General features: G+C 41.7%; 5 protein-coding genes across 12 annotated transcripts; 3 read left to right on the top strand and 2 right to left on the bottom strand.

Moving 5' to 3' along the window:
- The first annotated feature begins 17 nt into the window (after positions 1–17).
- Positions 18–1,890, top strand: knstrn (kinetochore localized astrin (SPAG5) binding protein). Its single transcript, XM_088362480.1, has 9 exons — positions 18–177; positions 431–509; positions 585–693; positions 782–811; positions 894–993; positions 1,056–1,170; positions 1,245–1,306; positions 1,418–1,492; positions 1,593–1,890. The coding sequence occupies exons 2-9, from the start codon at positions 491–493 to the stop codon at positions 1,719–1,721; spliced, it is 639 nt and encodes a 212-aa protein (XP_088218606.1). The 5' UTR covers positions 18–177; positions 431–490; the 3' UTR covers positions 1,722–1,890.
- Positions 1,891–2,010: 120 nt separating this feature from the next.
- Positions 2,011–5,266, top strand: mtif3 (mitochondrial translational initiation factor 3). Its single transcript, XM_088362479.1, has 5 exons — positions 2,011–2,140; positions 2,612–3,065; positions 3,208–3,359; positions 3,445–3,731; positions 5,067–5,266. The coding sequence occupies exons 2-4, from the start codon at positions 2,615–2,617 to the stop codon at positions 3,688–3,690; spliced, it is 849 nt and encodes a 282-aa protein (XP_088218605.1). The 5' UTR covers positions 2,011–2,140; positions 2,612–2,614; the 3' UTR covers positions 3,691–3,731; positions 5,067–5,266.
- heca (HECA ribonucleoprotein granule regulator) lies at positions 3,888–7,541 on the bottom strand. The gene is made up of 5 exons (XM_088362476.1): positions 7,114–7,541; positions 5,384–6,383; positions 5,060–5,226; positions 4,451–4,605; positions 3,888–4,373 (listed from the first exon to the last, which is right to left on the bottom strand). Exons 1-5 carry the CDS (start codon positions 7,271–7,273, stop codon positions 4,209–4,211), a joined length of 1,647 nt encoding a protein of 548 aa, XP_088218602.1. The 5' UTR covers positions 7,274–7,541; the 3' UTR covers positions 3,888–4,208.
- A 268-nt stretch (positions 7,542–7,809) lies between these two features.
- abracl (ABRA C-terminal like) lies at positions 7,810–11,410 on the bottom strand. 3 transcript variants are annotated; one of them, XM_088362482.1, is made up of 3 exons: positions 11,276–11,410; positions 10,001–10,068; positions 7,810–9,798 (listed from the first exon to the last, which is right to left on the bottom strand). In XM_088362482.1, the coding sequence occupies exons 2-3, from the start codon at positions 10,059–10,061 to the stop codon at positions 9,614–9,616; spliced, it is 246 nt and encodes an 81-aa protein (XP_088218608.1). In that variant the 5' UTR covers positions 10,062–10,068; positions 11,276–11,410; the 3' UTR covers positions 7,810–9,613. The 3 variants fall into 3 exon arrangements, with proteins under 3 accessions (XP_088218608.1, XP_088218607.1, XP_088218610.1); XM_088362481.1 differs by lacking the exon at positions 11,276–11,410 and adding an exon at positions 10,681–10,774 and having other exon boundaries at positions 10,001–10,066; XM_088362484.1 differs by lacking the exon at positions 11,276–11,410 and adding an exon at positions 10,681–10,751 and having other exon boundaries at positions 10,001–10,080.
- On the top strand, positions 11,304–20,843 carry reps1 (RALBP1 associated Eps domain containing 1). 6 transcript variants are annotated; one of them, XM_088362467.1, is made up of 20 exons: positions 11,304–12,046; positions 13,518–13,641; positions 13,969–14,198; positions 14,318–14,483; positions 14,603–14,733; positions 14,890–15,061; positions 15,143–15,206; positions 15,300–15,454; positions 15,590–15,711; positions 16,053–16,133; positions 16,446–16,533; positions 16,812–16,916; positions 17,209–17,269; positions 17,463–17,661; positions 17,724–17,918; positions 18,150–18,239; positions 18,323–18,477; positions 18,568–18,673; positions 18,891–18,973; positions 19,211–20,843. In XM_088362467.1, the coding sequence occupies exons 1-19, from the start codon at positions 11,894–11,896 to the stop codon at positions 18,957–18,959; spliced, it is 2,466 nt and encodes an 821-aa protein (XP_088218593.1). In that variant the 5' UTR covers positions 11,304–11,893; the 3' UTR covers positions 18,960–18,973; positions 19,211–20,843. The 6 variants fall into 6 exon arrangements, with proteins under 6 accessions (XP_088218593.1, XP_088218591.1, XP_088218594.1 ...); XM_088362465.1 differs by having other exon boundaries at positions 19,071–20,843; XM_088362468.1 differs by having other exon boundaries at positions 18,891–18,976.
- Positions 20,844–20,862: the final 19 nt, after the last annotated feature.

Genomic DNA, 20,862 nt, shown 5'->3' with positions numbered 1-20,862 from the left:
AAAATACTGGGAAAATTTAATTTTTGGACTCTGGGAATTGAATACCGGCGGTAATGACGCCCACAGCGGAAATACAATATTCAACTTCCTATTTTTTAAAATTAGTGCGGTTGGTTCGTAGTAGTTTGACTACACGTCTCAAGCAACATACTTGTCTATACTAGTTATACTAGCACGGTAGGGTGTATTTTTTTAAAAATTATTGTGTGTGATGCCAATGCCATAATTTAAAGTTGTTCCTGATACTTTACCAGTAATGTTGTTTCGCACGCTCGCACTATTATGTTGCTTTTGCGTTTGAAAACCCGAACTACTTGTATTTGTCGATTCCACTTCGAAATCGCTGTACTGTACATTTCCCTGAAAAAAAAAGACAAAATTCAATGTTAATTAGAAAGATACTTTCTTGTGTATATTTATTTTTCAACAGAATAACCTCTATTCAGTCGAACAGCTAAACCAATAACTAGCTGACATCTTGAAGAGGACAATGTCAAAAATACCCAAAGGTCAGTTTTCTTCTTGTTGATTTTTATTTAATTGATTTTTAAAAATCTATATCGAAATCGGCATCTTTTCCACAGGACAGCTCCATATGGAGCCAAAGAAATCAGCCCATAAAAATGAAACAGCAACTTCAGCTAAGTCCCACCAAAAAGATGGCGTCCTCAGACAAAAAGAACACATATCACGGTGAGAAATCATTAATAACGTCCCTGAAAATGGATAAACATTTATCTGCTACATTTAATTGCCCCCCCATCCCACTTTTGTCCTCCAGAGAAAATGTTGCGCCAAAAGTCTACAAAGCGTAAGTCCATAAAATATTTTTTTCTTTGCAAGCAAAGTGGGGATTTAACCTTATTCATATAAACATATACTTTTTGTCTTAGGATTTCCTCGAGATATGAACTGCAGGCAGAACTAAAGGAGCAAAATCAACGATTGGTGGCTGCCAAAGAGGAACTGCAGAAAAACCTGACGGAAACACAGGTATAGAAAATAAACAACTCTGATTGATTTGAGTGTTTTTTACCCAAATTTTTAAAACACAGCAAAGGGTCAACCATCTTGAGCAGCAGTACAGCGAACTTGAAAACGAGAACTCTAAGATACAGAAAAACCTCAAGGACTGCCAGACAATCCTAGTGGCTGCCAAAATAGACCCAAGTAAGTATGCTTCACAGTTTGTAGTTAATTATTGTTTAGAACATTATGGAAATTCATTTTTTATTGCTACTTAGTTTCAGGAGAAGTAATTGGTGAAACTGCACGTCAGAATGAAGAACAAAGAAAAGAAGTCATGGTACGCACATGTATTTCAAATTGATGTCATTTTCTATAAAGTGAAAGAGAATAGTATTAATATACATGTACAAGATTTTAAGTCAAAGACAACACTTTTGTCCGATTCCAGAGTGTCTCCACAGACCTGCTGAAAGAATTAAAAGATTTTGGTGATATTGCAACTCAGCAGCGTTCTCAACTGCAGGTGATATTATTATTATCATATTATGAATGATCAGTTTGTAACTTTGATATGTCACCATAAATGGTTTCAAATATTTGATTGTGTTGACATCCATTTTTAGGAACTCCAGAAAACGATGTTAGACCTGACTGAAGCACGAGAACAAATGATGCAAGAGAGACAGGCCTTTGCTCTGGAAGTTGCCGATTTGAAAAAAGCACTCACGGAGGCAGAAGCTCTCTTATTGTAAATATATTCAATGGCCTTTTGTTAAATTTATTTGCATGTGAGTTAATATAGATTCAAATGTTTTGTTGTTCATGTACAGTCTATGTTTGGGTCCATTATATGCCTTTAAATGCCATTGTTATTTTCAGTCTTGATACCTAATAAATGTTCTTATTTCGTCTTCAAAATAATGTTCTGCAGATGTGTACAGTTCTCATTATTGTCAATGTCGTATTTCAAAACATTAACAGTCCAGGAAAATACATAATGGCTGAGATTGTGTAGGTATGAGGTAGTACTATATTGTGTTCTGTAGGGGGCAGTAGTGTACACTTACTAAATGTGTTATCCCAGAGTAAATAAATGAAGAAGAGCATTACGGAAGAAACCGGTAGCAGTCACCCTTCAGCTTCTGTAAATATGAACGCGCGACATTGAACGGTATTGGTCAAATTCGGCAAAAAACATTATTTTTTATCTGTTTAACGAAAGTCTAAACGCAATTAAAAGGCTGTTGAATTCTGCTGTTTTTTCAGCGACTCGCAGCACTCTACTGTGTTGTGGGCAAGTCATAAAATGAAAAAATAATTAATCATGTATTTATATGTCGTAAAGAACAAAGGACGTAAAACTTAGTTTGTTTGTGCTCAATAATTATTTCGGCTTTAAAAGGTGCCACCTCTATTTTCGTTGAGAATTGTAATAACTATGCAATGTTGTTAAATTGGAGAATCTTGGTAGCAAGATGGGCTTTATTTGATTTATTTTTTAGGGGTGTGTGCTCAAACTACATAGCACAACTACTAAGTCATGCACTCAATAAGTCATGATCTGTCTTAACTTGGAACAAAGATTTACTGCTAATGTTTGTGACTTTTTATCATTTTGTATGTCTTGCTCACTTCTCTTCAGATTATGGCAGCAGGCTGTGTGAGGAAAGTACTTTATGCAGTCCAAATGGTGAATGGGGGCAGTCCAAGCTCCTGGACGCCAGCATTAAGGGCTCTTGGGAGGAGCAAAAAGAGCAGCATCTTTGCTAACCACTGGAGATGGTCACCCTTCTGCACAGAGGTGGATAACTTGAACCCAACTCCCGCAGTAAAGAAAAAAAAGGATCCTCATGCTCGTACAACGATCACCAGCGTAGGCCGAAAAATCTCAGAACGACAAATCCAAGTAATTAGTGAGACCGGAGACAACTTGGGTGTCCTCCACCGTGCGGATGTGCTCAGAATCATGGATGAGAAGGGTCTCAAACTGGTGCTGCTCAGTGAACGACAGGAGCCCCCAGTTTATCGCCTGATGAGTGGGAAACAAATCCATGAAGAACAAATGAAAATGTGGGAGAAACAGAAAGCAAAAACAGGTATGTGGAGCTAAAATAAACTACATTTTCTTTTGACATTCGCAAATCATAAAATTACAATGAGCTGCAAAAAGATGCTAATACATGTCACAAGCAGATGAAATGCCATTTTAAATGAATTTGGTTGATATATTCCGTTTAGCTCCCGTGCAGGTCAAAGAGCTTACCTTTTCATCTGGCATCGCGCCTCACGACCTGGCCGTCAAATTGAAGCAGGTAGAAAGCTGGTTGGAGAAAAAGCACCACGTTAGGATTACATTGCGCTCGCCACGCAGAGAGTCTTCCAGCAATCTGGTGAGGAAGACCCACGCCCAGTTTACCACAGCTCCCACATTGTATTGCGTCTTCATGTCTCACAAATAATTTTTTTTCCACACAGGATCAAAACTTAGAGCAGATTGTGCAACAAATAGATGTGATGGTGGGATTTGTCGCCAAGCCAAAAGTCATACGTGAGGGTCAAGCGGCCATGTGCATACTTCGGCCACCTTCAGCTAAGGAACTTTCCAAAAGAGAAAAAGTACAAACTTCATCGGCGCAGACTGCCAACGCACAGGCTGCCCAGGATGAAACATCACCCTTGGACACACAAGAACACGCTTCAACAATGATCAACGAGAAATAAACTATAATTGGTCGTTCAATCTCTTTAAATCCTCCTGTAAGGTGAGACGCAACCCATGTAATATACAATTATGTGAGAAATGTGCGGGGTTTTTTTTGTATAATGAAAAATCCAACATTTCTGCACCTTTAAATCAAACCAACTGCAGCTAAAAAAACAACTGTGGTGAACCAAACTCATGATAACATCCACAGCACTTCGTATCTTAACCTTTATTCAAGAATGATATCATTTTATGATAAAAATAAAACTCTAATTTGGCTTACAGATACATTCACTTGTCACAAATAGATGTGTTTCACACTTAATCCAACACCTTTCTTGAGCTTTCAGCATTAGACACATCCCCGGAACTTCCACAAGAATCCGTGTGTACATCTTAAAAAAGTTAAAAACAGTACAAGTGGAAATCTATGACATCCAACTAATCTTGAGCCCCTCCACTCACTTTGAAAATATAAACTTTACTAAAAAATAAAATAAAAGCAGCATTAACTAACATGCATAAACAACATTTGTCAATAAGCCTCGAGTACTTTGTAGGAGGAGAAGGGTTTGACGAAATGATAGTCCAGGTTGCCGCAGTGAGGGCACTGCTGCACGTTGCTGTACTCGGAGAAATACTGCATACCGACGCGAACGTCCACCACTGGCTTCCCGCAATGTTTACAGTTGAGACGAGCCTGGTGGACGGCAAAGGGACAAAAAATATAAAAGCCATTTTTCTCTCATTTTGTATACTGTTATATCTGCATTCTACCTGACAACAAGGTGAAGCAGCCAAGATGTCGTAGGTATACATGGTGCCTAATTGGTGCCAGCTCCCATCCCATCGAGACTTGCACTTGATACATACGATCTTGTGGACACCTTCTAGACAATCCACACATATGGCATAGAGGTGCATTAACCTGCCTGTTAGAAAGGAAGAAAAATGATTAGTTGCCAAATAAAGGGAAAATCCCTTGAAAGTGTCACTTGGGTTTTAGTGCAACACCCTTCTGGAAATAACAGCCATGGTGTCATATCAAATTTGAATCAATCTCCACTTAACAGCGGGACCAAATTAAATCATTTGACATAAAGTATGCAAAGCTGAATCAATTATCCTTTCGTAGTTATGCATATTAGACGCCATCCATATTCAAGCTTGTGAGCCAGGACAGTACATCAAACAATCTTGCGCAAGCATAGTGCTAATTAGCATTAAAGCTACACACTACAAATAGACTGACACCCTTTGCTATGCACATTTTAATTAACCATAGAACTTTTAGAAAGTGTTACAAAATTACATAAACAACTGACGCTGTGCTACTTATTTAAAGACCTCGTAATACCAAAAAATGATGCAAATTTGCATTTTTACCTTGCAGGTGGCAAGGAACATCGTACTCAATCTCATCGTGGCGTGATGGGCTAAGGAACATCGTGCCGTCCACCAGCGGAAACTGTTCAAAGACTGGCAACGCCCGATGGCATAGTGCACAGTTGACCATATTTCTCTGGCTTGCACTGAGTGTGGACAGGATGAACCTAAAAGAACATAGTGAGTAAATGTCACAAAGATTCGAAACTTCCATGTGATTTTCTTCTTTGCGGTTACTCGAAATAAGCTCAGTTGTCGTCAAAAGAATCTATCGATCCTGACGATCTAATTTAAAGAGAATGATGGGAGCAGGTGTCTTCTTACCTGCGCAGTTCTTCTCCCTGGCCCGCCTGGGCATCGTCCTCCATTCGAACATGGTAGGTGTTGAGTTTATGGCGAGGGATATGAGTGAGAAGCTCTGTGAGATCCATCCTCCTCAGAAACTGCACAGGTTGAGGAAGCGTGCCGTCACCTAAGCCGCCCGAGGCAAGTCTGTGATGAAGCGGGAGGGTGAAGGCCACCGGCAGGGGTAGAACAGTTGCGGGGTCCAGGTGAGGAACGCAACCCGGTGCTCGGCTGAGGGGTCCCCCTACCAGTAGATGCTTCCGCTGTGCATCCATGTGCACTGCTGATTTGAGAAATTCACCTAATTGACGGGGACCCCGAAAACCTGAACCAACTCCGCCAGGCCCGAGAACGGATGTTGGGGAAAAGGAGAAACCAGTTGGAGGGGACTGTCCTGGGGAGCCACATGGAGACTTCAAAGGTGGCCCCAAAGGAAAGAGACCTCCTGCTGCTCCTCTCTCGACTGAGTTCTGGCGGTCCACTGATTGTCTTTGCAGTAGCTCTTGACTCGATGCCCTGTGAGCAGTTTTACCTACTCCTCCTGCTAGCTTGCTTTTCCTGGGGTCCTCAAACACACTGTCCCCAGACCCAGAAGCCCCTCCAGACGACCCCACCCTCCCAGCGCTCCTCTCAGATGGTTTCTTCTTTCGCTCGTCCTGCATGCGCTTGACCTGATACCAGTCAGTGTCTTTTTTCAAATGGCCCTGGCCGCAGCGGCAGGAGCAGAACCGAAAAGCCAGGTCATATCCTTTCTTGGTCCACATGTTCTGCCGACACTGCTTCTCATTCCACGAGCGTGCACGACCGATGCAGTTGAACTGTACCAAAATGGAGCTCTCCCACTCGTAGAAGCACTGCAGATGCATCCAGTTTCCGTAGGGGCAGAGCTCGTTGTTGCACTGGATCCTCTGGTAGTCATCCTTCTCCAGGTCAATGGGCCGACCCAAACTGCAGCCCAAAGGGGTCGCGCACTGGGCCTCTGAATAATTCAAGACGAGAGGGGGATCAAAGATTAATAGTGTGTCATATATGCCGTTAAATTTATTCTGTGTTCAACCCTGACCACAATCAGATGAATTTTTAGAATCTTCAATAATGTATGTTTTGAAAACGTGGAGAGTAATGCTAACTCCTTAAAGATGTTTCAGACTCAGGACAATATAACAGCTTATTAATACAATAGTGTTACCATTTTATGGAATAAATTTCAGTGGGCCTTCAATTTAATTTTTTTCACACAGTTCTACTGCCTAATAACTGTAGTTTTCAAACCAATATAGTATCAACTGTCATTTTAAAAGACATATATAGTCATTATCATGGGGGTGGGAAGAAGAGACAACAGACTTCCTTTTCGGCTAATCGGCAATATCTGCTTGAAGAAATGCTCCTTACCCGCCGCAATATGTAGAATAAAACAAATCGTTTGCAAATGAGCAGACTTTCTTAGTTTGATCAATACGAACAGTATTTAAAAAAAAAAAAAAAAAAAAAAAAAACACCCACTAGGCAACCATTTGCTGACGATCTGCGTGCAAAGCATGAAAATACCATCATTTAGCACGCTAGTTTTGCACGGCTGTGTTTTGCAAGCAGAACCTCTGCACGAACACAACCGTTTGCATCGTCGCTGTGCAGGCATGTCACAGAAGCAAGCTGAAATATGTCACATAGCATCACCAAACTTGTTTATTTACGTCTGTGCTTACCACTCGAACGCTCGGTCCCGGGTGCAGCAGCAGCCGCAGCAGCAGCAGCAACCGCGGCCGCGCCTCCTGTTGCGGCCGCACAGGCTCCATTTTCCTGCTCATCTCCGCTACTGTTAGTTCGTTTGCTCTTCTTCCCCTTGTTATTCTTCTGGTTGGGCATTTTTTCCCCACACGATTTGTGAGTCAATCTCTTTTTATCAACGACTAGTATGAACGTAGTCTGTCATTTCTGTGGACTCCATTTCTGCAGGGGTACTCTCGTTTTTTAGTGAAATCACAGACGTGTTGTTGTCGTTGTAGGTGTTATTTAGTCTTTCCGTGCAGCTCTGACAGCAACACTTATTAAGCTGCTATAACCTTTTGGAGAGAAGGCGTGCCCCTTCTCTTGTTTTCATTCCTGCTCTCTTCTTCTTCCACCGCGTGACGTCACTGGACCCCCGGCATTGGCCGACGGTGACGTTTGCGTTCAAGGACCCTGGGAATCCCGAGTATTACTTGCTTTTTAGACACTTCATTCATTCGTTCAACGGTGGGGTTTTCCACCACTCACTGCACTAAGGAGGCCAGGAAATGAGTATGTAATGAGGTTGAATTTCTTATCATATTTGCCATTTTTCTTTTTTTACATGAGGGCTTTTGACATGGTCGTGAACATTGATCTTTTGCTCTCATGAAAGAAAATATGACAAAGCAGTGTGAAGTTAAAAGATTTCATTTATTGGAATGTAGACATGGGTTATTGCCACTACAAAAGACAGTAATTCTAACACACTATCCAGGAATTATATATTCATTCACAGACATTGATCATAGAGGTATTGATGCTGTTCTGGCGAGGCCTCTCTCTTCTTGCTTTACGATATGTTCACCTCATTTACATTTTAGAATGGGACACATTGAACTTGCAGACCAGGCATCTCCCGTAATTGTTACAAATGCACACATGATGCGATTTAACAGTCGGCATGCTTAAAACTATGCAGAAGATCGTTTTACACCACAAATAGGCCCGATCTGCAAATGTCATTGGCCTTACAGTACGAAATAAACAGTGGTAAATAGACAAAAACTACTGTACTGGTTCATTTATCAAGCATATTTGGTTGAGTTGATTTGGTCCTGAGGAAAAAGTACAAACTGATTTTTGTTGGCACCCTTTAGTAATTGTATGCTCTAAAAAAAATTGCACAACAAACACGTGTCCAATGTAAACACTTTGTCCATGACATAGACTGATATTTTTGGGGGGGGTTCTTGGGAGAAAAAAAATATTTTCTACAAAAGATGCGATGCAATCCTTATAACAAAGAATAACAAAAATGTGTTTTAAAAATGCACTTGTGTACAGAAATTTCTGGTTACTAATTTTATCGTGTGTTATACAAAAGTTGAGAGGTAGCAGAATGGACTCGTGTAATGTATGGAACCATAATTAACCAATACAGTGATCCCTCGCTACTTCACGTTTCGTTTATCGCGGCTTCACTACATCGTGGATTTTTTTTTTCCAAATTAAAAAAACATTTAGAAGTCCAAATAAAACTTCTAAATTGAGGAAACGTGTCTAACCTTTACGATAATGTAGTATTGCTCCAAATGTTCGTTTACATTCCTTTAGAAGTCCGTTTTCGTGACCGTACTTCGCGGATTTCACTTAGCGCCGGTGGTTTATGGAACCAATTATCCCCAATAAACGAGGGATTATTGTATATAATAGCTCTATTTTGTGTGATTAATCCAGATAGTTCATTGTTGATATGCACGTTGTGCTGAATCTAACCTTTTAAAGTTCACTAACGATTTGATGGGAACAGTTTGCTGTAATTACTGAAATTTGCACGACATGCAATAAAAGTTGCGAAATGAAATGCATGTTAAGTGACAGTCTGCTCACAGCATGAAATACAGGATTTTACAGAAAAAGTCAAACCAGAGGCTTGGTGACTTGTTTTCAAAAAGTCACAGTAGCTCTTTAAACCCCTTTTTCCCACTACTGGATATTGATGGAATTCACCCTGAGCATTTTATTTAAAAAAAAAAAATCTATGGAAAAAAGTAAGCAGTCTTGATGACAGTTAACCAAATGTGTTAGTAAACAGAACACCAAGAACAGACATAATTGTACTGTTCTATTCCATATTTTTAAATCTAACACGACGATGTTACTTTATCATTACAATATAGGCAAAACTTTCCAAATATCCACATATAACTGATTACACGTCACACTATGATCTAAAACTTTCTATCAAGTCATGTGCTTTGTTTAAGGAACATTAGGTCGTTAAAAATGTTGTCATTCGTGGCTGTTAAATAGCCCTTGAAACAAAATTGTTCCCAAACACTGATTTTGGCTCTGTTTGGCAAACTGAAATGAAACTAAATTAGAATGAATAAGAATGGCTTTGGACATGCAGGAAAAAAAATGATCACTAATACAGCAGAAGCATGATATTCGGAAAAGACACCAAAATACTTTGCCCTGCGTTACGGCGAGACCTTAATTTTGGAGCAGGATGATGTCAACATTATCGTGGACGCCCTGCAGAAGCAACTCGCCTTCGAAGGTGACAATTTTCTTCTTCTTGGCGGCCCTCAGGGTGCCTACTAAAGCCTCGAAGATGTTGGCACAGCGGTCGTCACTGAACAGCACTCCAAACTTTACGCTTGTTTGACCCTCGGCATCTGTGATAAATTTACAAAATTGATTTTTTTCTACTTGTTCCTCCATGTTTCCAGCAGTTAGAGTAGTCAGCCTTAAAAATCACATGATTGCATGGTTTCTGCTTGGAGTAGATTTATGGAATTAACTGGCTTACTAACAGACTGGCTAGACAAAAGACTGAATCTCATAATGCTACAATGCACAATAAGAGCCTGGACTCACTTTTGCTGCCAAGTCGTTCAATCTCCCCCACCAGTAAGTTTACTTCATGAGAGACATTCATTGTTGCTATGGAAAGAGAATTGAAACAAGAGATATTAACATGTTAATGGTATTCTTCAGTGTGTGATGAATTTTGGTGCAAACACAAAACAGATTTAATTCACAATATTTACTAGACCGCAATTTGCACATTTTCCATGCTGTGCTGCAAGTTTGTTGAATTCAAGTGATGATTTAAAATCATAACAATGGTCATTTAATTCGCTTACGATGCATTCAAATGCAGTCAGGAAAAAAAGAAGTAGTGCAATGACTGCATGTCTGCAAGCTACAACACGAGTAGGGCGTTTCACTGTCTATGCGGAAGTGGATAATCGGCGCAACACCGGCTCGCCATGAACAAAGATTCTTGTTCAATTTTGCCATAAACGTCAACGCGTTCTCGTTACAATGTAAACGTTGATGATCCATACGTAATCGATTTTAAAATGACAATCAACTGCGTTACATTGCGGAATGCTTGGCAATACTGTAACCGGTGACTGCTTATGCTCAGGGTGGAGTCCTGACTGATAATGAATGCAATGTGAAATGCAGTGCCCGGAAATATTTTAAACAAGTCGACGAATATATACTATGCAAGCATGTGATCTTTTAAGAAGAACTTCAAATTTTCTTACCCGTGATTTGGTGACAGTTACCTCTCCACGATGCGGCTGCCTGGTATTGTGTGCGCTGTGTTTGAGGTCGTCGTAAATTCTTATGACTGTGACTAGCAGTAAAAACGGGTTGATTTAAATTGTACACTAAAATACAATCGGCTGCAAAATTTGTACTTTTGAAAATTAAAAAAAAAAATCTCTGAAATGTTCAAAAATAGTTTTTTTTTTGTAAAGAGCCTCGAATCTGACATAGATTGCCAAATTTCCCAAAGTCTTCAAACTAATCGTGATGCATTCCTAAACACTCTGGTGTCGGACTTTTTCCAACAAAAATGTGCACCCTGCAGTGTATTTGTTGTATTAATTTAACATTTCCCGCTTATTTTTAAATTTGTGTATCTCATTAATAGTTGAAGGTCCTGACTTGGAGAAGCCAACAGAACATTATTATCTCCAAAAGGCAGAATCGCAATACTGAGGTCACCAAACCGCACCAATCGACATCATTTCTAGAATGCAAAATATCACTTACATATAATTAATTCTGTAAAACTTTACCTGATCTGCACGGAACTACGTTCAGCTCAAACACAAAAAGTGAACATCCGATTGTTTTATTTTGAAGGATCCCCCGGAAGTGTTGCTTTAACAAAGTGGAATGACAGCGCTATTAGGAATGGCGGCCAGGGTCACTAGAGGAAGGAGCCCAAAGAGCCCGAAACTTTACTTCGAACGGGCCCGCTGAGGAGTTGAACTCTGACGAAACGCACGAACCCCCTTTTTCTTCTTGCGGATGAAACACGTTGTCTTTTGACGTGCGATACTTTGGGTCGAATCGCATGCTTAGCTTCGCCGTTACAATTGCCGCCGAGTTAGATCCAAGGTAGCCGCTAGCCAGCTGTTGGATCCCTTGCATGGCTGGCCCAACAAGTTAACCAAGTGACTAACTGTATTAAAGCAATCGCCATTCAAAGTTAAATGGTGATCGTCTATCTCTAGCAACAGCGACTATTTGGCGACAGCAGAGAGGGAGAGGAAGAGGGGCGTCGCGGGGTACCAGTTTGTCATTGCCACTTGAGAACATAATTAGTGCTAATCTTAACGCTAGCTTCACAGCTAGCTAAGTTGTGATCCTGAAGTATCGCCCATTTTCGGATCCTGCCCCAGCTACTGGCTCGGGGGCTAATCGACAGCCCCGTTAGTCTGCCTTGAAAGAGGTATCTGTAGTAAGATGGAAAGTCTAACGTTGAGTGATGTCGAGCAGAAATACTACTCGGATTTGTTCGTTTACTGCGACACGGACAACACCAAAAAAGTGGCTTCTTATGGAAGAGTTCTTGACCTTTTCCGGGCGGCCCAGCTACCTAGCGAAGTTGTCATACAGGTAAGCTAACGGTGGTAAAGTCCTCAGATTTAGGCTTTTTTGGGTCTACCAGTAAACCCACCCGCAAAGCGATATTTTGGATGTTTAATAAACTTGAGCTGAGCTGTCAGCAAAAGCTAAGGTTAGCCTTCATAGTTAGCAGCGCTGCGCAGTACGAGACACACCTTCTTCTGGCTAATGTTAGCTTCTCTGCTTAGCCGAGCTCCAAACATGCACATTGATACCTTTCAGATTGTGATGGACTTGCACAAATGCATCCAAACGGACTCATAACAACGCTTCACTTTTTCTTATCTAATTTTATTAAGACTTGGGCATTTGCTTCCAACTTAGCATTTAGTTCGTCCCCCTTCCCCACAAAACAGTCCCATTAGTTTCCCCTTGGCTGTGTATTTTAAAGAAAATAATATTAAATGTTGAGAAATTCTGACTCACTTTGATGGTGCAGTGTTGATGACTCACCTAGTGTACTGGCACCAATATCATATTGTGAATTTTTGGGGGCAAAAACAAAGCAATACCATCATTTTCTAAATACGCTCCAACTCTTTCCATCAGACAGGGTCAACAAACAGCACATCAGTTGAGCACAGAAGCCGGAAGCCCGTTTTTAGGTTTCCTGAAAACTTATCGTTTTTGCAGCCACTTCTGCCACAACTTTTTTTTTTTTTTTAACTTCCTGCCTTAGGTTTTAGTTCAACTGCTTGCACTAACAACATGGCTGCAAACAGGGTCAAGAAAACAAGCAACAAGTAACCAATTCTTGCAGAAAAAAAACAGGCAACGTGGAATCATTCAACCGAGTTATCATTTACATATTTAATATTTATTTTTGTCATTTAAACATGTCTATCTTGTAAGAATATTTAATCATGCTGAAGAGAATTTAAATATTAAATGAAGTTAAAACTCTTGTGCCTATTGGGCTGCCAGCGGTGGCACTGTTTGTACTTTGGTGACTCAGCAGCTTTTCCAAGGTCAAAAGGGCGAGATGTGTGTCATGAAAAAATGAAGCTGTATTGTAGTCTTGTCTCTTTAAAATGTACACTGAATCCGGCTGGCCTGCGAGAGACAGTGCAAGTAGTGTTTGCATAGACTTTGTTAAAAGTCACGTACTGTTTGCACACAAAAAACTTTTGTCGGCTAAAAAAAAAAAGGCATCAGTCAACTGTGGAAGGCTGAACACTTGAGGAGTCTTATTAATGAGTGTCTGTTTCTTGCCCTGATTCTTTTAGTTTGGACTCAGTGGGCTCTTTATTAGGTACACTTTCTCAATCTAATTCAACTCATTAAGACCTGTATAAAATTAATATTCTGTTCGGCCAGTGAGAGATCTTGTATGCTTAGCGTTTCCATTGTCTACTTTTAGTACAGTCGGGAATGGGACAGAACATCTTTTGCAACTGGTCTGATTGCTAACATATGACATCACATCAGTAATGCTCGGTGCTGTTCTTGTGTGTGTGTTCAGATCACAGAACTGTGTGGAGCCACTCGGCTGGGTCACTTTGGACGGAGCCAGTTCTACATCGCCCTAAAGCTCATTGCCATCGCCCAGTCGGGCCTGCCGCTCAGAGTGGAAAGCCTCAACTCTGGTGAGTCCTTACGGATATTAAGTTTGATTTGAAACCGCTTCGGAACAATTAATTCAATTTTCAATAAAGCAAATTCACCTTTTGGAAATTACAATGAACAGCTTGAAGAGACCATTATGTTGAACCCTAAATGACCAGTCTTTGTCTGATGTAAAAAGCTGGATGGAAAATTTAAGGAAGCACTTGGTTGACAATGTTGCAACTTGAACATCCTGGAATGATTTCTCAATGTAAAGCCTAGACGCCACTTCCCCATGGCAAAACAATCGTAACGCTCCACTGTGATGGATGTTGGATGCTCTTCAAAAAGAATTGCTCTGTTTGCAGTCAAGGACCTGCCACTGCCAAGGTTCGTGGTGGGCAAGAACGAAGCTGAGACGAGACACGTTGCGCTTTACCAGGACCCGGACAGTCAGGGGTTGTACCCGGCTTCTGCCGCTGCGTTAATACCAAGGCCACCGGGCAGGGGTCACCAAAACAAAAAAGTCCCCACCTCCGCTAGTGCCCATCCCGTCCACGAGGCAGTTCAGCCGACAGCACCTAGCATAGAAACACAGGTTAGCCAAGTGTCTTGTATTGCCCTAAAAATACATTTTTTAAAATTATAGCAAGATCTTGACTACATCGAGGCCATCTATTGGAATGTGTGTGATTTTGAACGGTTCCTATCTTTTAGCAGGCAGAGCCAACATCCCCTGTGGTCTCTCCTCATCAGTCCCCACCCACCTCCCCACCTTCCTGGAGAAAACACAAACGGCAGCACAGTGGTGGAAACGCAGACAGGCAACCAGTAGTGGCCCCGGCCGGAGTCGTGTGGACCCAGTTCCGAGAGAAACAAACTGGTAATTCAGTTTCCGAGAAAGATATTTGTAAATAAATGATAAATATTGTGCTCCATACACTTGTATTTAAAAAGAAATTACACAGAATAATTTGGATGATTCCTTTTTGTCCGTTTCAGCTCCCGTGGCGGGTGATGGGTTGTGGGCGTCACAATCGCCCCCTCTTCCGGGTCAGGAAAGTTGGGTCAGTTTCACAGCTGACACGCCGCCATCAAGCACAGTCCCCGGAGCACATCCCTCGTCCGTACAGGTTGGAACACTTGATGGGATTGCATTAACTCAACTTGTTACATCACATGAAGCAAATCATTACCGTATTGCCTATATTAAATCATAAATGTTTTAATCCTCATTAATCCCTTGACAAGCTCCGAGTATATAATCTGTCACATGATCCCTTCCGTAGGAAAGCACAACGATACGAACACCAATGGCCCCAGCAGCAACAGCAGCTACCAACGAGATCCAGCGACAGTCCAGTGGCTATGACGATCCCTGGAAGATCACGGACGAACAGAGACAGTATTATATCAACCAGTTCAAAACCATTCAGCCGGACCTAACTGGTTTCATACCAGGTATCAAAGCAGAGAACACACAACACTTTCAGAATGTGCTTACTTGAGTCATTTGTCTGTGTGTGTGTGTGTGTGTCACAGGTTCAGCAGCAAAAGAGTTTTTCACCAAGTCCAAATTGCCCATTTTAGAGTTGTCACATATTTGGTGAGTCGGCGCATTTTCTCTGGTTCTCTTGCATTTTTTGTCCACAGTTCAGACACGAGAATAACGAGAATAAAACACTGTGTGTGTCTTCAGGGAGCTTTCGGACTTTGACAAAGATGGCGCACTAACGCTGGATGAATTCTGCGCTGCATTTCACTTGGTAGTCGCCAGGAAGAACGGTTACGACCTCCCCGAGAAGCTGCCCGAGAGCTTAATGCCAAAGCTGATTGACCTAGATGACTCAGCAGGTTGGCAGCTTCACACCTTTCCTTTGTTCCCCCGATTTCATTTTGTCGACCACACTAAACCGGAAATGTTTCCTTTGTGCTCTGCGTCAAATGTCCTTTCGTGCTCCAGTGTTCATTTTAACGTTTGATACGCAGAAGTCCCCGAGTCAACACCCGATGTCGGGTTTTCGGCGTCCCCTGCCGAGGTGACGCCTAACAAGTCTCCCTCCATGCCCTCGCTCACCCAAGCTTGGCCAGAGATGAACCAGAGCAATGAGGTTATATTCTACTCACACAACAATCACATTATATCGTCTAATTATATCTAGGTTGACAAGGGTCGTTTATAAACGTCATAATTGGCACTGAATTGTTGGCGAATATGATCTCTGACTATGAAGCACATCCTCGTTTGGTTCTCGGGCTGTGGCGAGACAACTTAGTGGTGTCACAAGATGATTTCCAATGCCTGCTGGTGATCTCACTTCATCTCTAAATGACTGACGATGATGACACACCAGTGCTGATGTTATGAATGTGTGATGTCACTGCACTGGCCGTCTTGCTGACCTTTTTTTTTCCCCCCTCCCCGTCTCACTGTCCGTCTTTCTCCTTGCAGCAATGGGAGACGTTTAGCGAGCGCTCCTCCAGCTCACAAACTCTGACCCAATTTGACTCTAACATTGCACCAGCTGACCCTGTAAGTCAATCACTTAGCATGCATGCTTTCACCATTAATGGACAGATATTAACCCATCATGAGAATATCTGAATTGTCTTCTTGTATCTTTCTCACTCTCTGGCTACTTTACCGTGTTTGGGCATGAGGTTCTTTCAAATGTGTGTGCCTTCCTTTGGTACTGTGACATCCACATTGATATTTGGATATTAGAATTAATCTTGTTTCCGTTAACTTTGATATACATAGGTAAGAGAATTGACAAAGTGAGCACAGACCTTTTTTTTTAAGACTGGGTACACCATAATGATTTTTTTTCCGTGTTCCCTAAAGGACACAGCCATCGTCCATCCTGTTCCCATCCGGATGACCCCCAGTAAGATCCACATGCAGGAGATGGAGCTAAAGAGGACTGGCAGTGGTGAGAGCTTCTCAGCCAAATCATCTCGTAATGCATCTCAAATGAAATAAAGTCGCTAGTGCCTGCTTCTTTTCATTTGTATAAGATTTTCTATCGGTTGTTGACGCGATATTGTCTTGATATTGAGTCAATGCAGACAGGCACAGCGGATCTGTAGAACTTGTATGCATTGAAAATACTTTCGAAGTGTGTAATGAATAACCTCAAAAGATATTTCTTTGAATAAAAACAGTGTCTCCTGGATTTGTTTGCATCCTTTTATTTTCCACATTTTTTAGATCACAACCATCCGACCAGTCCGATCCTGGCCAAACCAGAAGTGTCTGAAGAAGTCAAGCTATCGGTACCTGCCACGATGAAGTTTGTACCAGCAAATGCTGCAGGTCAGTGTGTAGCTGGTGGGTTAGTTTGACATTTTAGGATAGGCTTATCATTGGTCAAGTCAAAATCAGATATGTTTCGACACTGCAGAATTCCTCACTTATGTTTGGTTCTAGGGTTGGGAGATTGGGATTTTCTCCTAACTAGAAAAAAACAGCAAATAAAAAGAGGCAATTGGGATTTTCTCCAAATTAGAAAAAAAAACCAGCAAATAAAAAGAGGCAACTTGTGCATCTTGGAAAGTCATATTTATGTCAATATCACTGACCATGGTTTTGTTTTGTCTCCATATAGGTGATGGTTATAGCAGTTCTGACTCCTTCACCTCCGACCAGGAACCAGTTGCAAGACAAAGGTAATTTATTATGTAACAAGGTGACAGACACGTCAATTTTAAACCTTAACTTTTTTTACTTGGGGGTCCAAAGGCACTAAAGTAAGTATTTGTATGAATACAGTATTAGTTGTTGAGTAAAAATCAGTGGAATCACTTCTTGATTTAGGAGTTGATGTTTTTGTGATCTGAGTGGTCTTGTTTCTGTGCCCAGGTCTCAGTCGGGTGCTTCTCCGGAAGCTCTAAAAGTGGTAGCGCCGCCTCCCCCTCCCCCCCGGCCTCACCCGTCGCACTCCCGCTCCTCATCGTTGGACATGAACCGCAACTTCGCTGCGGCCTCAGCTGCAGGACAGCCGCAGCCCGCCGCCATAGCTTTCCCACCCGCAGTGCCTCCTCGACCGCTTCCTACACAGGTGAGGCACTTCATTTATTCATCTAGAAATCCAGACTTACCCTTTGCTTATCTCCTCTTCAGTCATCAGCACCGCACACTGGACAACGCGCCGAGGCTGAGGGAGCAACGGGAGCGGGGGCTGCGCTCACCACCACGTCCCCCCAGCAGATCCCACAGCAACCCAATTTTGCAGACTTCAGTCATTTTCAGGCCTTCGCCGCATCTGAGCAACCTTCGAGCTTACCGGAGGTCGACAAGCACAGCGATCCTGGACAGGTGCGTATCAGCTGTGGTCCAAGCTTGAACTGATTTTAAGCATAAGAGTTACATTTTGTCACAATTTAAAACAGTTATTCTTGCAATGTAATCAGGAATTTCACCCTGTGGGACAAATAAAGTAATATCAGTGTTTCCCAATCTTTGTTGAGGGAAGTAGCAATCTGCAAAAATAAAATAATAAAATCGTCATCTTGTTCAAAACACATATTTGTTTGTGGGTTATTGCAGGGGGACAAGTCATCAGAAGGAGCCGGCCCCCTACGAACAGTCAAAAGTGACGGCCAGGCCGATGAAAGAACTACCACCACTGTTAACTCTGTAATGAACTGCTTTCTTTTAATTCCCCCCCCCCCTCCAATTTTCCTACAAAACCTAATGTTTTTTTTTTTTTGTCCTTCTAGACTAAGGGTTCATCTGGCCCTTTAGCTCCTCCTCCCAAGCCTATTCGTCGCAGGTTGAAGTCTGAAGATGAATTGCGGCCGGAGGATGAGCAGCACGTGCCGCAGAAGCCCAACATCATAGCAGCTGCCCTGGCTGCTCAGCCCTCAATCCCCAGGTTGGCAAAAATTTCCTAATATATGTTAGTGATGAGATGCAACTTGGTCACCAGAGTGTATATTTGCGTGTGTGTGTATTATGTTGACAGGTCGGTAGGTAAGGACAAAAAGGCAATACAAGCATCAATCAGAAGAAACAAAGAAACAAACACGGTGTTGGCAAGACTAAATAGTGAACTGCAACAACAGCTGAAGGTACTTCACACACATCTTCATTCATTCAGTATAATACAGTAATGCAGAAACAAAAAGTTTTAGAAACACCGACTCAGCAAGCAAGACTCGTAACCAAAGGATAAAGAACATATGACTGAGGGAATGGCTTCAAGCTACCTGTTAGCACTTCACTTTGTTTCTTGGAGTGATTTGAATTTTTCCTTTTTTAAACTCAAGGTTGACATTTTTTTTCCAGGACCTGCTTGAAGAAAGAATATCTTTGGAAGTGCAGCTGGAGCAGCTCAGACCTTTCTCCCATCTTTAACCAACACCAATAAGGTGGTTGTAGTTTCTCCAAAGCAAAGCTGCACCCTTGGTGGGGATGCCACCCCCCACCCTCCATCCCCCTTACTTTCCTCTCCCTTCCCATCCGCAGCGTGCACCTTGTTTAAGCCCCGCACTTGCTTATCAGGTGTACAGCTTAGCGAGCCGGGGAGCACAGTGTGGGCCGTGAGAGCACGAGAAGAGAAGACGTGAGTTATTCTTCAATGTGGCACTTTTCAATTTTCTCTCCAGAGAGATGAATCCATGGCCGACAGCTTAGTAGGGAAGCAGTGTTGGACATTTGGCTGCAGCTACGAGTTCTGTCCGAAGAGATAACTGCTGGTGAACGAATGTGTGTGTGTGTGTGTGTGTGTGTGAAAGGGACATCTGTTAAATGTCTGGACTGAAGTACCAGTGTTGTCAACACACCAATCTACAGTTTCAAGAGTTCTTTAGCCAATTTTTTTTAAAGGGAGTTTCACACTGAACTCCTGTAAATAACTAATATTGAATACAGTTCTTCAATATTGTCAAACTATGATCACAATCAGTTCAAAATGACAAATGTTACACGTGTTTACCACTGAAGAGCCATTTTCAAATCTCAAATTTTGTGACTTGTTTGGCACGGTCTCTGGGAAAGGAGCCTCGGTTTGTTTGAAAGGGTTCTGATTTATGCCAAATGACTGAACTATCACTGCTGTCTCGCCTCTGTTTGGTTTCTTTTTCATATTTGTTTCCATCATATCGGGATCACCATTTTTTTTTTAAAGCCCATTTTCATCGCAGCTTTATGTTCCAGTCTCCTTTTATGTAAAAGGAGTGTTTAAGTCAATTCCAGCTACGTTTATGAAGGAACTCGGAATGAGAAGCTTCCCTGTCATTTCCCTTTTCGACAAAGGTCCAGAGTTGATATTTTCAATCATTTGCCGGATGACGTCGGCACTATGCAAGTTTGAGGGCGATACATCTCCACAGCTGTTAGATCTTAGAAATAGTAGCAACTGTGTCTTTGTATCACGGATCTTCCAGGACACAATCTACTGTAAATGTTCCAAGAGGGAAATGATTCCCAAATCAGTGTTTCGCACTTTCAGCCTAAATCCGTATTAGAAAAAAATATTAACGAGTAGTGATCAGGTAGCACAACCTGAATGATCCAACTGCACTTTGAACGTAAAAACCCTCTGTATGGCTTTTATGGCTTCCTTTTTGTCTTTCTTTTAAACTGCTAGTCTGTCAGAAGTATTAGAAGGAAAAAAAAACAAAAAAAAAAAGACGATCATCACCCAAACCACTCAAGTTGTCACCTGGAAAAAGTAAGGTTCGTGCCATCCCAAAAATAGCCTGTTTGATTTATAATTTTTATTATTGCTGTGTCTTAGGCCTTACTCTTAACTCCCCCCTGCCTGGAGTTTAGGTTTCCATGGTGACTGACTGACCACCTTGTTGCAACAAGGTTTGCCTTTTTTGGTGTCTATTTTTTTCATGGTTTGTGTGAGTGTATGTGTGTGAGTGTGTGTTGCTACGCCTGGAGCTAATACCATTTAAAACCCTGTTTGAAAACCATTGTGGAATGGATTAGCGCTTGCCGGCAATCCAGGCAGAAGCAATCTGTTGAAAAACGAAACAAAACCTTTGGTGGGATTTTGAATGCTATTTGTTTCCAGTGTTGGACATTGTATATGACACACCCCTTTTTGGACTTGTGTACATTTGAATTAATTGCTGACTAACAGCGAAATAATATTGTATTTAATTTCTTCTCTCTTTGGCTGTGGGATCCTAGATGTTTAAACTGCATGGATGTACTGTATCTCTGCAGAGTCGACTAGCAGCTGTGTGATTTTTACACAAAAAATAAAAACGGCACAATATTTTAAAACGTTTGCAATTAATTGCGA

This window comes from Syngnathus floridae, chromosome 19 (assembly GCF_059516105.1).
Source record: "Syngnathus floridae isolate MCC-2025c chromosome 19, RoL_Sflo_1.0, whole genome shotgun sequence".
Classification (NCBI taxonomy): Eukaryota; Metazoa; Chordata; class Actinopteri; order Syngnathiformes; family Syngnathidae; genus Syngnathus; species Syngnathus floridae.
Note: the sequence above shows the minus strand (reverse complement) of the source record. Positions and strands in the feature narration are given on the sequence as shown.

Bases quoted from the DNA above. Each gene is read 5' to 3' on its own strand.
- heca (XM_088362476.1), bottom strand. From the start codon at position 7,273: ATGCCCAACCAGAAGAATAACAAGGGGAAGAAGAGCAAACGAACTAAC. The intron at 4,606-5,059 runs GTAAAAATGCAA...CCTTTCTAACAG, and splicing joins TGTTCCTTGCCACCTGCAAG to GCAGGTTAATGCACCTCTAT. The intron at 4,374-4,450 runs GTAGAATGCAGA...GCCGTCCACCAG, and splicing joins CTGCTTCACCTTGTTGTCAG to GCTCGTCTCAACTGTAAACA.
- abracl (XM_088362482.1), bottom strand. From the start codon at position 10,061: ATGAATGTCTCTCATGAAGTAAACTTACTGGTGGGGGAGATTGAACGA. The intron at 9,799-10,000 runs GTGAGTCCAGGC...AATTTATCACAG, and splicing joins TGAACGACTTGGCAGCAAAA to ATGCCGAGGGTCAAACAAGC.
- knstrn (XM_088362480.1), top strand. The intron at 812-893 runs GTAAGTCCATAA...TTTTTGTCTTAG, and splicing joins GCGCCAAAAGTCTACAAAGC to GATTTCCTCGAGATATGAAC. The intron at 1,307-1,417 runs GTACGCACATGT...GTCCGATTCCAG, and splicing joins AACAAAGAAAAGAAGTCATG to AGTGTCTCCACAGACCTGCT.
- mtif3 (XM_088362479.1), top strand. From the start codon at position 2,615: ATGGCAGCAGGCTGTGTGAGGAAAGTACTTTATGCAGTCCAAATGGTG. The intron at 3,066-3,207 runs GTATGTGGAGCT...TATTCCGTTTAG, and splicing joins GAAACAGAAAGCAAAAACAG to CTCCCGTGCAGGTCAAAGAG. The intron at 3,360-3,444 runs GTGAGGAAGACC...TTTTCCACACAG, and splicing joins GAGAGTCTTCCAGCAATCTG to GATCAAAACTTAGAGCAGAT.
- reps1 (XM_088362467.1), top strand. From the start codon at position 11,894: ATGGAAAGTCTAACGTTGAGTGATGTCGAGCAGAAATACTACTCGGAT. The intron at 16,534-16,811 runs GTGAGAGCTTCT...CACATTTTTTAG, and splicing joins GCTAAAGAGGACTGGCAGTG to ATCACAACCATCCGACCAGT. The intron at 17,662-17,723 runs GTGAGGCACTTC...TCTCCTCTTCAG, and splicing joins CTCGACCGCTTCCTACACAG to TCATCAGCACCGCACACTGG.